Source organism: Agelaius tricolor, unplaced genomic scaffold, assembly GCF_023055355.1.
Source record: "Agelaius tricolor isolate 1412-34295 unplaced genomic scaffold, bAgeTri1.0.p SCAF_3, whole genome shotgun sequence".
In the NCBI taxonomy this organism is placed as follows: domain Eukaryota; kingdom Metazoa; phylum Chordata; class Aves; order Passeriformes; family Icteridae; genus Agelaius; species Agelaius tricolor.
In genome coordinates, this window is record NW_027269263.1 from 15,035,058 (window position 1) to 15,051,030 (window position 15,973).

At 39.4% G+C, this 15,973-nt stretch overlaps 1 protein-coding gene across 2 annotated transcripts in view; it reads right to left on the reverse strand.

Annotated features, from left to right (window-relative positions):
- Nucleotides 1-15,973, reverse strand: part of SCUBE1 (signal peptide, CUB domain and EGF like domain containing 1) — a 192,937-nt gene that overhangs the window by 36,513 nt on the left and 140,451 nt on the right. For both annotated transcript variants that reach the window (XM_071422622.1, XM_071422621.1), the window contains one exon: nucleotides 11,709-11,831. In XM_071422622.1, the coding sequence (XP_071278723.1) occupies nucleotides 11,709-11,831 (123 nt within the window). The remainder of the gene's footprint in view (nucleotides 1-11,708; nucleotides 11,832-15,973) is intronic.

Consider the following 15,973-nt stretch of genomic DNA (forward strand, 5'->3'; position numbering starts at 1 on the left):
ACATTAAATACTCATACTCATTTAGTGCAACCTCCTGTACTTAAGTAGCCTCCAGCATTTTGCTTGGTAAACTCCAAAAGCATGCTTGTCCCAGAAGGGATTGTCTAGGTGTTTTCCTGAACAAATCCCTTAATCTTTTTCATCAATTTAACTTTCAGAGTTTAAATCGGTGTGATCCTTTTTAACTGATAAATTTTGTAAAGGCTGAATACACTTAGAGGCTGAATTTATCTTAGAAAGTGCAATGCATACCTGATCCTTTCAGGAATAAGCAGGTACCTCCTTTTAGATTTCTTGTATTATTTTCTTGGGCCTGAGGTTACACACAAGAAAGTAGGAATGAGTCCAACTAAGCAGCTCCCTTGGGCTGGCTGGCTGCCTCTACTAATTCCTGTGAATTCACCTCAGTTCAAAAGACAGCAATCTTTCATTGGCCCCTTCGGTGTTAGAGGAACTGCAGCAGGCAGGTCCTTCTTTGATGCTAAGCACCAAGGGAACCACTCTTCACCCAGCAAACTCATCATCCTCATTAACATCACAGCAACTGGTTTCCCACTATTTACCTAGACGTTAAAGCAAAGGGAACTGCTTTTAGGAAGAGCAAGACAGTGCATTTGGGAAGGTCTTTAAAGGCAAATGGCAGCTTGTTTCCTTTATCTCTGCTATCAGACCTTATCAAAAGAGACCAGTTGCACTTTCTGTGAACCACCGTGCTATCTCTGGAGTTTGAAAACAAAAGGAAAGCAGGTTAAAAAACAAGACTTGGCAATAAAATTGTAGGCCTAGATTCTTTGCTCCCTCTACTCAGTAAACACAATTTTTTCTCTAGGAATTCTTCCAAGAGAGCTTTATGTGATCTCATGTAGCAACAAATTAATTTTTCCCTTCTCTTTCCAGTTTCTTCCAAAAATTCCGTATTTAGTTTTTCTTCCACACAGAATCCACAAGCTCCTTCTCTTCCACAAGCTTCCCTCAGGACTTCCTCTGAGTCTGCAGAAATGGGGCTGTGGAACAACATCCCACTGCAGTAAATGCCTGTTCCCTCAAGACTCGTGTGTGCTCCCTTAACGTGTGTGCCAAGCCCAGTGACCACCACTCGTTCCTCTTCCTGTCAGCCCCGCAGAGCCAAGTTTGCTCCCAGGTGCTATGGCTTTGTCCTGCCTCATGCATCAGCCATGGATTTGCTTGCTTTTGCATCACCAAGAGCTGTGTCCAAGGGGTAGGAAGGTTTATGCTTTTGGATGGAAACTGCAGAATCTGGCAATTTCAGCCAGGCAAAAGTTGGCAGCCAACTCTGGGGTCTTTGGGGTTTCTTTGACTGTAGGTGATGGGATTTGGACCAAGGCTTTTTCTATAATTTAATACATCATCATTATCACCACCATTATTATTATATTATTATTTCTCTGCTGTTGAACAAAAAAAAAATTCTGACATGTTTCCCTGCAGCAGCATGGAAGACCTCACCATCTGATATTTTTGGGGGCAGCACGAAACTTAAAACCAGAATAACAGTAGAGGATTACCTGACAAATTCAATTTTGGCAGATAATTACTTTTTCTAGTATTTTAAACATGGTTGAGCAAAACTACTTGCTAAATCTTAGTTCTGCAAGCAGAGTTGGGGAATTGCAGTGTCAACTTTTCACCATGTAGCTGCTGAGGAGGGAAAGGTGCCTGGCCTCAAGTGCCAAGCTAAGTTTCCCTCTTCCTCCGATTCTTCATCTGAGCTCAATTCTGAATTCGGTCAGCTGTCCTAGCAGAGAGAAGAATGAGAAAACCAATGCTGGTCACCAGAGACAGCTCTGCAGATACTTTCAAACAGAGAAGTTAAAAAAAGAAAGGGATTTTTTTTTTTTCAGGCAAGAAAGTTTGCCTGGTCTCTTATGGAACATGGAAAAAACCTACTAATAACTAGACACAATGGTATAAAATTAGTAAATCTGCCCAAGGTCACAGGCACAAAGTGAGCCTAGGGAGGTGTTCTATAAAGGTATTTGGAAGGGAAGATTTCAAATTGGTATTGGTTTTCTCTGTTGAGCACATTACACTTAACCTCACCATAAGCTCATGGCAGTTCTCTCATCCTGCCTTTTCTCCGTACTGCTATCTTTGTGAATAACAATTTTGAGAGGATTTTCAAATGATTTTTAAAACATATAAAAATGCACTATAGGGATCTGAACCTGAGTAAAGCACCATTATCTTCTAACATCCAAAGCTAATAGTATAAAAAATGCCTAAGTACACTTAATGGTATAATTCATTTTTATAACCTATTACTTTAAAAATCAATAGGAAATGAGTTAAGCTAAGCATTTTGTCAGATCACAGGAGCTACAAAATCTTCCCTTGATTGCATCAGGAAGGAACGGAAGTGCTTGGTGGAAGGCCAAAGAAAGTCCAAATACATTTTCAACTTCAGCAATGGCAAATCAGAGAAAGGTCAAGAAAGCTGTGAAAAATGAGCCTGATTCAAAACTGTACCCCCTGAATGCTTAACCTGGAGAATGCCAAGCGCAGCAACAGCCAGTGGCATTTTTGATAAAGTCAAAGCTGTTATGTAAGTTAGCACCAATGAAGTTGTAGCAGTGTGGGCACCTTGGATGAAAACTCTTCTCAATGTATGAACATTTCAGGGACCAATCTGTGCAAGCACATCTACAGTGCTCTGTAAAAGGTGCACTTGTGCTAACAAATGCATTTCTTGGCAGAAGTGGGGACCACCATCCTCCACACATCTCTGGTGCTGAATTTATTTGTTTTATAGCTTCCTCACATTAGGTACAGATTGTCCTTGACATAAAATTTTGAAACAGAAGTATTTATGGTATGAAAATACAGATCTTCTCGAGCCAATCTGTATTTCTCTGAGGGACAGTTGGACACAACCACTTCCCAGCTACACAAGATGCTCCAGGCTTTGAGGGCTGAATCTGCTGTGACATGAAAGTGAAGTGAAAAAGAGATTGTGACAAGAAAGGCAAAAGCCTGATTTTCTGTGTGAAGGACATCTCGAAACTGGAAACTAAAACTGCCAATGCTTAGACTTCCCAGACATTACCCTTGCTCTTGGGCCTATATTTACCTGTCCCAGCTCCTCCCCACCCCTCTCCATTACTTGAGGACTTTGTTGTGCTCAGATTCCTCTGTTAATCTCAGGAACCCAGTAGGAGGCAATTGGCTTTGGTTCCTATTACATTTATCCTCTTACCATTGTTTTGGTAGGACAATCTAAAATGCAATTGAAGTCAATACTTTTACAGTGGTTTTTTTAAGAAAATAAGTACTTTTATCAAGACGTTGCCAGGATTTTATAAGCAATTGTATAATTTTCCAGTATTAATCATTTCCCAAGGCAAAGGCAAGCTGAGTTATCTACTGCTATTATAGGAATCAACTGTGGTACTACGTCAAGAGCTTGGGGTAGGAGAAGCCATATATCAAGAGAAGTGCATTAAAAGAAACTTCAGGCAGGTTTATTTGTTTTCCTACAAAAATAAATATGTTTACTAGTCTGCATTCTGCTCAAGCCACTATTTACACAGCGATTCTGTAAGAGCAGCTTAACAGCCTGATGAGAACATAATAAAGGTTTTACCCTTTCTGTATTAAGGAAGGAATATTCCCTCTATCCTGCAATACATTTGATTTTTAGCTATATTTTTGAAAAGAGAAAACTGTTCAGGTTGCTAAGGTGTTGTCTCTATCACCCTTTAGTAGAAGCTGCTAGTGAGACTTCTTGAAGGAACAGGGACTAGTCTGGGTGAAAACATGCCTGGTGTTATTTGATGGTGCTGAAAGAGCAAGTACAACAACACAGTTTCAATTTTCAGCTGAGATCTCAAATGCAGCACTTCACTTCCCGTGGACCTGTGCATTCCCAGCTTGCTTCAAGCTCTTGCTGAAGTCAAGGGACCACTGAATATACACAAGAATAAAACCCTGGCCAGAAAGGCTAGCCTCTGCAGAATCCCAGCAGGTATCCCTCTGAATACACCAACACCATGATTTGCAAACATGCTTCAAAATTCCTCTGCCCAGCAAAACCCCAGAAGACAACCCTCCCTTCCACTGACTCAATATTTGGGCTTAGATTTTTGGTTTTATTTCACCTGTCCTAACTAAGGCCTCATCTCCAAGCTACCAAAAGAAAGAGAAGTGGTTCATAACATGGCTAATGTAAGGAAAATCACACTCCTTTGTTTCAACAGGTTAGGCTTTTACTGTCATTAGAAGAAAATAATCCAAGCAGGGCACTTTTGAAAGGCCCAGGAGTGTGGATGCAAGCACAGAAAAATGAAACTCTTTAATATTTGGGATAGGGCTGTCATTTTACTGCAATTCTGTTTAGCACTCAGGGTAAAGGCTATCTGACCATAATCAGTGTGACTGAAGGCTTGAGCTCAGTAATATGGCATTAATGTGCCATAGTGGAGAATAGATATACACATATAGTCTTTCTCTGATTCTCTTTAAAAACAATTCCTATTGAATTACAGCTTTCAGCATGATTTATCAACAGATTATTGTTTGTGGAAGAATGCTACCTTCCTGCTCAAACTATTCCAAGGCTGACTCATATCCTGTTAATTCATTAATACATAACATGATTCCAGTCCAGAAAAGTAATTTCTGCACTATACAAGTAATAAATCCTACAACATCAACTGAAAAATATATCTCAAATTCTCTTTCTAAACACTAATGGAACGTTTTGCTTGGCTTCCCACACACATCATCAAGAGGAGGGGGCCAGACAGAGCTGTAAAAAGCAATTTGAGAGCAGTGTACTTTATAGAGTTTAACAGTATAAGAGCTACCATACTGAATGAGACCTTAGGTCAAACTAATCTACTTTCTAACTTACAACAGTAGCCTATGTCAGAAGCTTCATGGGAAAATAGAAGTGAAATAATCTGTCCCATCTGCTCTCTCCACATTAGGTCTCATTCTATTAGAAAGTGATTTAAAGCCTAGATTGTGAGATTTAATATGCCTTCCAAGAAGCAGCAACCAAAGAACATTCCCCTTTAACTTATGAAAACACTGCTGCAGAGGGGAGAACTGGAGGTGGTAGAGGGATGTGTTTGTTTTCATGTTTCAGCAGACTTAATTGCTACAACCAACACTGCAGATACTATCACTTGGCAAACAAACTTGTACTGGCTAGAGCTGTTTTTACTTCATACCTGGGGCATTTATTGTTCCTGGGTATGATCTTGGAACCCTTTTTTCTCACAGAGGCAGACTGTACCAATATTCACAGTCTCACTGACACCCAGTGTAACAGAAAGGATTTGAGAAGTATTCCTTTCATTGACAGTGTAACATGTTGCTTACCCAGTGGAGTATTTTTTAATCTTGATGCGAGAAGCAATATGGTGCTTGTCATAAGCGAGATATTTTTGTAAGGCTCAGTGGTGCAGAATGCCAGAGAGAAAATCTGCATAGGGAGTGAACATCATCAGTGACAGGGAAATCATCCTGAGTTTTCTTTCTCTGAGCTAGTCTGATTTCTACAAGCAGCTCCCAGTATCTCCTCCAGAGCATCAGTGCCTGGTTCTCGAGCTACACTGCCCTGGCAGCTGAACCAGCACTGTTGTCTGTGTATGAAGAATTCCCACAATTAAAACACACTTGGGCCACACTCAGCTGGACTGGATGAAAATCAGCCTGTAACAAGCCAAGGTATTTTATATGGTAGGGCACATCTGTCTGATGAGGATGAGTATATGAGTGCATTTGCTTTTCTGTGTATTTAACGGGGGAAGAAAAGGAAAGAGAGGGGGTAAACCAACAATGAGACTTTCCACCCCTTTTTACTGGAAAGTCGAACCATGTTGATAAACTGAATCTGAGAGGCCAGATACTCCAGCCCTGACTTCTATGCTCTGATGTGTTTTGTTGAATTAGATGAGTGATTGTGTCCTATATAAATCAATGCAAGGGCTGCATCCTAATCCTGGGACCTTCATCAGTCATGTGACTGGGACAAGGCCCGTTGCTTTGTTGAGTTATATGACCAAATGTGAGTGACAGGTCACTGTCATGTAACCCAAGGGTGCAAACCTCTTTGGCTATTTTTTATTTTCTAATTTGGCTACTCTGTGTCAAAAATGGCTGGGGATTCAGTGCTGCTGGTGTGGATGCCCTGATTTATGTGGGATTAAACTGGTCCTGTATATCCACATTTATCATCAATGGTTCCATACAGAAGAGTATAATGAAATCTTTGTAGCTAATCTTTAGGGGCTTCTCTAGGCCAAAAATAATTCCCACAAACACCTTCTATCTGTCCTTCCCTGTATGATGAATCTCTCATTTCAGACTCATTTTCAAAATGGAGATACCGTGCTGGGAGATCCAAATCTTACCCTGGGAAGGCAAATAGTGCATATTTTGTACAGCTAGAAGATGGGCATTATGAGAGTTGATTAGCTACCCAGTTAAAAGGGCAATGTTTCAAGACCAGGCCTGCAGGATCCTTGGATCACAGACAACTACTATTTTTCAAGGTGCTATTTTTCTATCTTTCATTCTGGGATGAAAGAAGGCTTCTCCTGACAGTAGGCATTGGAAGCCCTATGTAAAGCATCCCTCTATTGACAGATATGTAGAGATATAAAACAAAAACCAATAAAAAAAAAAAAAAAAAAACCCAAAAAACAAAAAAAACCCAAAAAAACAAAAAACCCCAGGAAACAAAAAATGCAGAGCTGGACAAAATTTGAGGTGTATTGCAGGACAGCACAGCAAAATGCTGCCAGAGTTACTAAGGAAATTGCTTCAATATCTCCTCACTGCTCTAGGCCATTACTCCAGTTGCTCTACTCCATGAGCATCAAGTCTTGAGGAACACTTGTCTAAGTGAGACTGAGGAGAAAGGAAGGGCAGAACAGTGGGGCATAAGAAGCACATTTGTTTTCAATGAAAGACAAGTACAAATATCAAATATGATGGTTTTAATGCTCATGAGAGGGAAAACTCCCTTGTAGTGAGAGGGAAAACCACCTCAAATCTGCTGAACTTGGACCTCCACTGGAGAGCTTTTTAGCTATCTAAATATAGCAAAAAGTGCCCACAGAAAATTACTAGAGGGAAAACTCAGTTATTCATGAAGTAATGGGGCAAATTCTGTTTGGGATTTCCTATTGTAGAAACATGCATCCCTCAATCTCCTTTGGACAGACACCAGCAATATCAATAGCAGACTGTGAGACCCTGTGTTCCAGTGTCTGGCTACAAAAGGGCCAATTACATTTGTTTAAAATCTGCTAGGAAGGTAGTAAAGAATAACCAACAGTCAAACAGGCAATACTTCAAAGCAAATAAAAAAGCTGTCATCCATGGCTGTAAAGAGGACCCAAAAAAGCCAGGTGGCCCATACAGGTATTCCATGTGCCCTGGAGGTACTGTTCCCTGGTGGACAGTCATCTCCTTTCATACAGTGGCTCTACCAATTCAAATGGTTGGTGAGAAGGCAACTTGAGCAGACTTTACTATGTCTGTGATATCACCAAACCCTACTTAAAGCCTACTCTGGAGACTGTAACGGGACCAGAATGATGCAAATGCCTTGAGGTTTTGCCCCCTACAAAAGTTCAAATTCCTTGGTGTAGGAGGATTTGTCTCTATTTTGAATGGAGGTGGTGAGGGGTAGAGGGCGAGTGTGGACTTAGCAGCCCAAAATATTACACATTGATTACTGGATGTTCCTACTAAAAGCACTTTTTTTTCCCCTTTTTTTCTTTCTATCTCTACCACTCCCTGGAGAGATTTGCAACAAATGCATGTGCTGTCTTTCCCTGTCTTGCTTTGCAAAAAGCAATGCCTAGAGCAGGAAGAGAAAATTAATTACGATAGAATTTCACACATTTTTCTGGGTGCTTAATGAAGCTTGAACTGGAGCAGAGTAGAGAGACTGCTTATTGTTGATTTTTTTTCAAGATCACTGCACAACAAACAGAAACTGAATAAGCAATTAAGTTAACTGGCTCTAAAACTCATCCTGGCTGAGGATTAAGGTAATTATGTCTGAGCTTACACACATTCATTGCAGCATTATTTCATTACAGCAAGTCTTGCCTGCTTGCTTGTTGCTGATGTCATTCTAGAACTGATCTGAGTTGTTGTCCTTCTATTACCAAAAAGGTTACAAATACAAACTCTCCTTGCTATAAATATAGCTATGTTATTTTTACTACATGTTCAAAGGAGATGCAGACCTCTTTTTGCTAGGTTTTTACAAATACGTCCAACTGTTTCTTCCTGCACCAAAGTATTTACAATACCTTGGACTTAAGGGATCAATTAAAGTAATACACAATAGATGGGTTTGGTATGGTTTGGTATTGTCATACAGTGATTTCTCAGTCAAAGGGGGGGGAAAAATCTATTTTTTAGTCTGAGCGAAAAAAAAAGACACTGGGAAAACAGTATCAATCTGCACAATATTCCATACTGCAGTATGGATTCTTCACCTTCTGAGTTACAAAGAAATTTCCTTTTAATGGCTGGAATGCAGGGGAGGGGAAAGGAAGGGAACCCCCCACATTCTCCTTGTCTAACAAGGAGCCACGGCGTGAGAACCACTCCCTAGCAGAAGTAATCTGTGATTGACAATGGTTTTTGTGGCAGCCAGGGCTAAAAATGGTTTAGCTGTAAACAGACAAATTCAGAACATTTTAAGGCCCTTTCCTAAGGCAAGGGCTCCTTACACAGGCACTCAACATGCAGGGTGGCACCAAGAGAGCACCAAGCTTCAGAGTTCCTGAAAAAATCAAGGAATTTTTGTATCAGGATATGAGCACAAGCACAAGAGAAAAAGAATACCTTGTTATGGGCAAATGAGCAGGGGAAGATTTACCAAAATTGGAGATTTGTTCTCTGGGCAGTCCAGGCATTTATATGCATGATCTTAGGCAAGCTGCTATATATGGCTTCACCCTTCCTGCCTAAAAACTGAAAGAGAAATACTTTCATCTTCACGGAGAGCATGAATGTGGGGAAGGCACTTGGTATGACTGGGGTGGGAGCTCTGCAAACAACCAGAACAAGGTCTGTGACTGATCCAGTTTCCCTGTACTCTCAGTCAGCTTTGAGGTCTACAATGAAAGGACATGAAGGAAATTAGGTGAGGTGGGACAACTTCAGAATTTTACTGGGAATAGAAAGGAACATTTAATATTGAAATGTGTAGAATTGCCTTGTGCTGATATTAATGATGCACACGTTTGGAGATGAATGCTCTGAACACTGGGGAGGCCAGTCGAACTAAACAGGACCCAGTCCCAAACAAGGCAGACTCCTAAGGTCCTAAATCAGTGTTTTGTAAACATGTTGATTAGTAACTGAAAGAAATCTTTATTTAAAATATGAAAACCAGAAGAGAAGGGCAATGTTGACAGAAAGATCATAAATCATGGAAACTCTATTATGAATCAAAACAACAGATGTAACATGAACAACAGCATCCTTTATAAACAGAAATTAGACTGTTCTGTTTCACTCTTTGGAAAGGCTAATATGCCCAAAATAAATTTCCCTGAATCGCTCATTAATGTTTTACGGTCATTGTTGACCAGCTGTTACAAAAAACCAAAATGTGGATGATTTATATCCCAGAAGAGTCACTCACCCCAAACCACATTTTCCTGATGGAGCTGACATTAAGAACTATAACCACTTCCCTGACTATATTCTTTTCACAGGGGAAGAAGCAAAGTGCAGGTGATTCACATATCAGCAATTTCTTGCTCTGCATTCACTTTCCTTCTCTCTTTATTAGCAGGCTAATACTGACTGCATGAGTCACCAATTATCACCTTCAGCACCAGACAGGAACTAAATTATCACAGTGATCTCTCCACAAAGCAGGCATCATAACATGTTTGCTGGGGCCCAAATACCTCAGACTTTAAACAGGAAATGACTTTGTCCTCCAGATTTCATGTTATGAAGAACCAGAGTTTCTGGGATGGAGGAACTTGTCCAGCCCAAAAACTCTCTGGACTTGCACTTATCTATCTTTTACAGCAACAGATCAGCTACAGTTTATCAATCAGTGTATCATGTAGAGGCAAGATGGATTGCCTGCCCTTCCTCACTGACAATGGAAAAAGCAGGATAACCAGACCATGGTTATACTTCCATGTCTGATCACATGAGGGGGAGAAGATCAGCTCCTGCTTTAGTCCTTGCATGGTGTGTATTGTTACTGGTGGCTCTCTCATTCCGGAGCTCTGGCATGTGAAGAAACAAAACTCACTTGAATAGGATTTACAGAGCTGCTTCTAGATTCTCACTATCATCACAGAAACCTGATTATTTACAGGGAGCTTTTATAGCCTATAAAATAGCTTTTATACTATTAATCCTCTGCATAATGAACAAATAAATTCTGCACCAGCTCTTGCCCAACTTTTCTTGAGTTTTTCCCTGGTGTCATAACAATTAGTTCAATGGGGAAACCTCTGACTGATACCACAGTGAAAGCATGTCATCACACATGAAACTCATGAACAAGGTCTTTCCAACCATCTCTAAATACATCATGAAAGGAATGTTTTTTTTTAATATTCTGTCCCTGTTTTTAGCAGGTAAATCAAAACCTGGCAACTTCCCCATGTCGGACACAATCCTACAGTGTTATTTCTGCTGAATCATGTGGCATGAGCTGTGCTAATCTGAGATTTGAGCTCTGAGCTCTTCCCATCCTGTCCAGCCTAAAACCAACCTTTCACTAACTCCTTTGTGCCTAATCACACAGTCAGGGTGGAGGTGGCTTCTCAAATGATGGATAGAAGTACCAATGAGAAGCAATGGAAAAATTCTGAATGGCACATATATATTCAGATCGTGGTTTCTCCTTTGTGGATAAACAAAAAGATCTAAAATACTAATGCTGTTTTGGACTTCATAACTTTTACTTATTCAAAACCCATGCAAATAATCACGTATTAATAAAATGGCATTTCCTGCACAAAAATTTAATTGAATACATCATCCTTTCCTTTCTTTCTCTATTGATGCATGCTCATCTTTCTAGCCTTTCCTATGAGTTTTTTAAAAAGTAAAGCTACAGAGTTTAAATGTCATTTCTCCAAAGTGGGACATGGTCAGTACTTGGAAATGGTTATGCATCTAATTAGTCACAGAATACATAACATCAGATGACTTAGGTAACAAATCATGACATGCACAGCAAATGATATAAAACATGCTTCATTTGAATTCCCACAAAATGCCACCATTACCTCTTCATAAATAGTTTCTCTCAGGCAAAGGTGAGCTCACAAATCCAATCCAGTTTTTTTAGTTCAAATCTTGCAAATGCTGTATTACAGTCGGTTACCCTGAATGATTCTGGTCTAAATAAGATAAGCCTCTGTCCCATTCAGAGCATAGCAAATGAGAGGATTTGAACATAAGACTCTCTGCCTGAGGCGATTCCACTACCCCACTTGGATTTTTACACTTCAACAGGACACTGGCATTCCTACTACTAAAAACATTGAAACAAGACATTTCTTCTGATCCCACCTCAGAAAACAGATATCTCACAGGTGTTTTCTAACCTTAATTCCTATGGCAGTACAATTAAAATCTGCAGTACAAATGACTTAAGTATAAAAACAACAACAACAAAAAAATCCACTGGAAATAACATTCTCATTATGTGAGGAGTAAGGTTAATGAGCTATTACCTTGGCAGGTCCTTTCATCTGTGAGCAGTTTATAGCCTTTCTGGCAGCTGCACTCAAAGCTGCCAACCGTGTTTCGGCAGAAATGGTCACAGCCACCATTGTTTACCAAACACTCATCAATATCTGCAAGAATGAACAGCAAAGATTTAGTTCATGATAGCAAAAATTTAATTTGTGACAGCAATTCAGTCGCTCAGGGCAGGAATACAGGAATACTCAGATCCCCAAGGAGGCTGCTGTCCCTGTCAGGAACCAGGCTGGTCAGATGTGTCCCTTCCCAGACCTATTTCACAAGGCTTACAAGGAGAGCTATGGCCTGATCTGTTCAGGAGATAAAGGTGTTTCTCTCAGAACTGGAACCAACAGATGACCCAAGCTGAGGTACTTTGGTGTTAAGAAACATTCATGGGAGCTTCTCTGTAGATGGAGTGCTCTGCCTGACTGCAGACTTCAACCTGGGAAGGATGTGAATAGTTTTACCTTGTATAGGAACTAACAAAGCATAAGAACACACAAAAAATTGAAGAAATAACAAACGTGAAGTAAAAGATACTTGAATTATGAAGAAATATTTCCATCATCCTTACACAAACAAATGCAAGGATACATTTTCTCAGAATGAGCATTATATGTTATTTCGCTCATTATTCAGTGACACAGTGACACAGTGTCACCCATTTTCATGTATCAGACTTTTCTCACTTGGTGTAGCAGAAAAGGAACTAACTCTGAGTGCACGTGAAATGTTGCTTCTTCAGTTATTCTGAAGACAGAGCACCTATTGCCTTAATCTGAAAGCCATATATTATATATATTTATATATATATATTTATTTTTATATATATATATATTTATATATATATATATATATATTTATATATACACACACACACAGTATGAAGGACAGCTCAATGGCTCTTACTTCAAATACTGATTATGAAGTGGACAGATGAACTTGATAAGACCTCTGTTCTGAGTTTCATACTGATTATTCTACTTCCCACTCCTTTTAAGTTCTCCCAAATGTTATGAATATCTGGAATGACCAATCCCTTTTCCAATCCATAAAAGGTTGTGAAGTAAGTATATAGCAGGCCACAAAACATCATTTGAAATACAGGGTATCTTTCCATTCTCCCCCAATTATAAAACCATGGATTTACATTTATTTGAAAAAGGGGGAAATAAAAGTACTTTTATTATTTTTCAGGAGAAGAACAGTGCCAAAAAATAGCTCTTTTAATGAATGCATACAGTGAAGAAGTAATATGACATTGAGCCTTGGCTTCCCACTTCTGGAATTGAAAACAAGATCTTTCAGGGAACTAAATGGAGAGCAATGTTTCTTTTTGGAAAGCTTCTTGCTACAAGATCTTTGAAACTTTGAGGTAACAGCTGGCCATTTAAAGCGTAAATCTTGCAAAATGCAAATCTAGATGCCAAAAGGTCTAACATATGAAGATGGGAATTTATCAAAACCAGCAAGATGATGGTGAATGAAGGGCATGCTTTAAAAATTATTTGAATTCAGCAGAATTCTTAGTGAAAGTAATTCATTAATTTTTGGAAACATATGATTCCCACATGGGAACGAGGCATGGTGCTTACCATATTTCTGCATGTAAAATATAAACAGCAGCAAGAGGAGTGAGGTGGTAAATCTAAAAATCTGAACCACTGACAGGGAAATTCAGCCATCATTTCTAAAGAGCACTTTGTTGCACACACATTGACAGAAATATGTCCAGGGCTCAAATAAGTAAGAACAATGTATATTGTTATAAAGGTTTTCTTATGAGTTCCACTTAAGGCAAGGAGATGGGAAATTTGTTCTCAGACCATAAGGGACAAAAATGAAACCCTGCTGGCATCAGAGTGTAGATTTTAGGCTGTTAATAACTGTAATTCCATTAACAATGCAGCATATTAGCTTTACACCAGCAATTCTTTGGAATAATTCTAAACCAGGATCTGAGTAAAACCTGTGAGAGTCCACAGGAAAAGAAAGTATTTATTCATTTCTTCTAACTGGAAAACATGACATGACCTTTTGAAACAGGGACCATCAAAACAGAATAGAGGTCAAAACTGTTAGCTGCAAAAACATTCTAAATAACATAAACAGTGCCAATGTCTCTGCTTTCACTGTGTTTCTTTCCATGGTCATAGCGAGACTGACAAGGCATGTAAAAATTATTTCACTCTGTGGAGAGCAGCACATTGCTGCATTTCATTGGAAGAGAGCAGTATCCAACTGTATGTATCATGTCTAGCTGGTTCAGAGAAATTGCAAGAATTCTGTATCCCCACTATTTTTCTTTCCTTGGTCATAAATAATATGTTTTATGAGCCATGTGAAAATAAATTATTCCACTGCATGAGAAGGTAAGGCCACATTTATATTTAAACTCAATGGTACCCAACTTTGTCAAGTGCCTCTTTGAACTTCACAGAGGGTAAGTGTGTCTGCCTCTCATGTTGGGCAAAAATACACAGTGGAAACCCATTGTGGTGTCTCTACCAGCTTTGACAGTATTTAGTAAAATATTTCCCTAATATTATTGGAACTGTCTGTGGAGCAGCCATAAACCTGCTGTCTTCAAACAGTTCTCAAGTGGCTCCTTGAGATGCAGGTTGCAGAAAAATAGCTCTAACTTCCCACAGGCTCTGCTCCCCTTTATCCTCAGAAATGCAGGAGGATGTAAAGAACTGTATTTCCTCTGTGGGGTTGTACATAAGATGCCCTGATGGTACTGTGAGAGTCATTTCAGACCGGGAGGTGCATTGGGAATAAACCCCAAGGGATTTATCCCAGTGCAGTGAGTCAATATTGTTAAATAATACCTTGCTCATCCAACCTCATGATCTGCTACAAAATACCAAAATGGGACACATGCAGATATGAAAATACAGGCCAGTGAGAAACCAGAGAAATATTGAAAATTATGGTCAAAACTATCAGGTGAAGGTGAAGGTATGGTATAACAAGCAACTCATCACTCAAGCCTCCTGTTAGCTCTGAAAATGGTTCATCCAAGCAATTAAATACAAACAAAAGCAAAGATAAGATTTGCAACAAGGAAGCTAACACCTTCTTTAAAGTTGTAATATTTGAAGGAAAAAACTCCAGATGCAAATATCTGCATCTGGAGATGGAGCTCAGCAACACCATCACAAAAGCTGTGTGTCCATATGAACCCAGGAATGAATCCTGGATTTGTAAAAAAAAAAAAACCAAACACAAACCCCATAATATAGTTATTGTTGTAAGTATATTAATCTATAATAATAGATTCTCCTATTTTTTCTGAGGATCTCAAAATGTGAGGGAGGCAGTGGAATCACCTTTAAATAAAAATATAGGAACTCAGATGCTTTGTGCTAAGTTGCATAGCTACAATGCTACAATTTGACTCGGCTAAGCAAGCAGACTGTTATTTTTCTTTTCATGATCTTGTGAAGATTAATGGGAATGCCTGCTCCTGTTCCACTTGCACCTTTTTTAAGCTCTGCTCAGTGCACTTCATGTTTGGAAGGAGTTGGTTCTGATCAGGGTGCATGTATGCACTTGTGTGTGCACATATAAACCCACAGAGATTTGCCTTGCTGCATACAGGCCAGGGAACAAATTAAAAAGCAGGGATTTTAGGTAACTTAGAACTTAACATTTCACATAAGCTGCTTAAAGGCAACTGAAAGGGTAATCAACATGCAATCTTCACTTAGCTGCTGAACAATGATGGAAATGGAGGTTTCCAGCGCCTCATCACAGGCGGAAGTGAGGATCCTCCTTTCAATGGCTGGACAAATATTTGAACTGATTGTGCCTGTCTAATCCTTTACAGATTTGAAATGCTACCTAGCTCCAGGAAAAGAATATACTCCCAGATCAACCTAAAATAATTACTGAAACTTCATCAGCTTCTTGTTTTTAATAGTGAAAGCCAGCATGCTGGAATTAGTAATGCCATTACCGGTATACAGTGGACATCAATATAAATACATTTTCTGCAAGGTAGGCTGGTTTGCTAGTTCTTTTTGTTCTCTGATTTCCTAATTTTCCCTTGCTTTTCTTCCCTTGCTGTTCCTCATGGTTTTACAAATCACCACTGTCCCCTAGAAATTGGAATTAGTGATGCCTTGTTGACACAGATATTAGTTCCCTGCTGCACACAGACCACAAAGAATAAAGCAGCTACAAAACTTTTTAACCCCATGCTGGAGGTAGGGAAATAGAGAAACAGAAAAAATAACTAACTCATCCA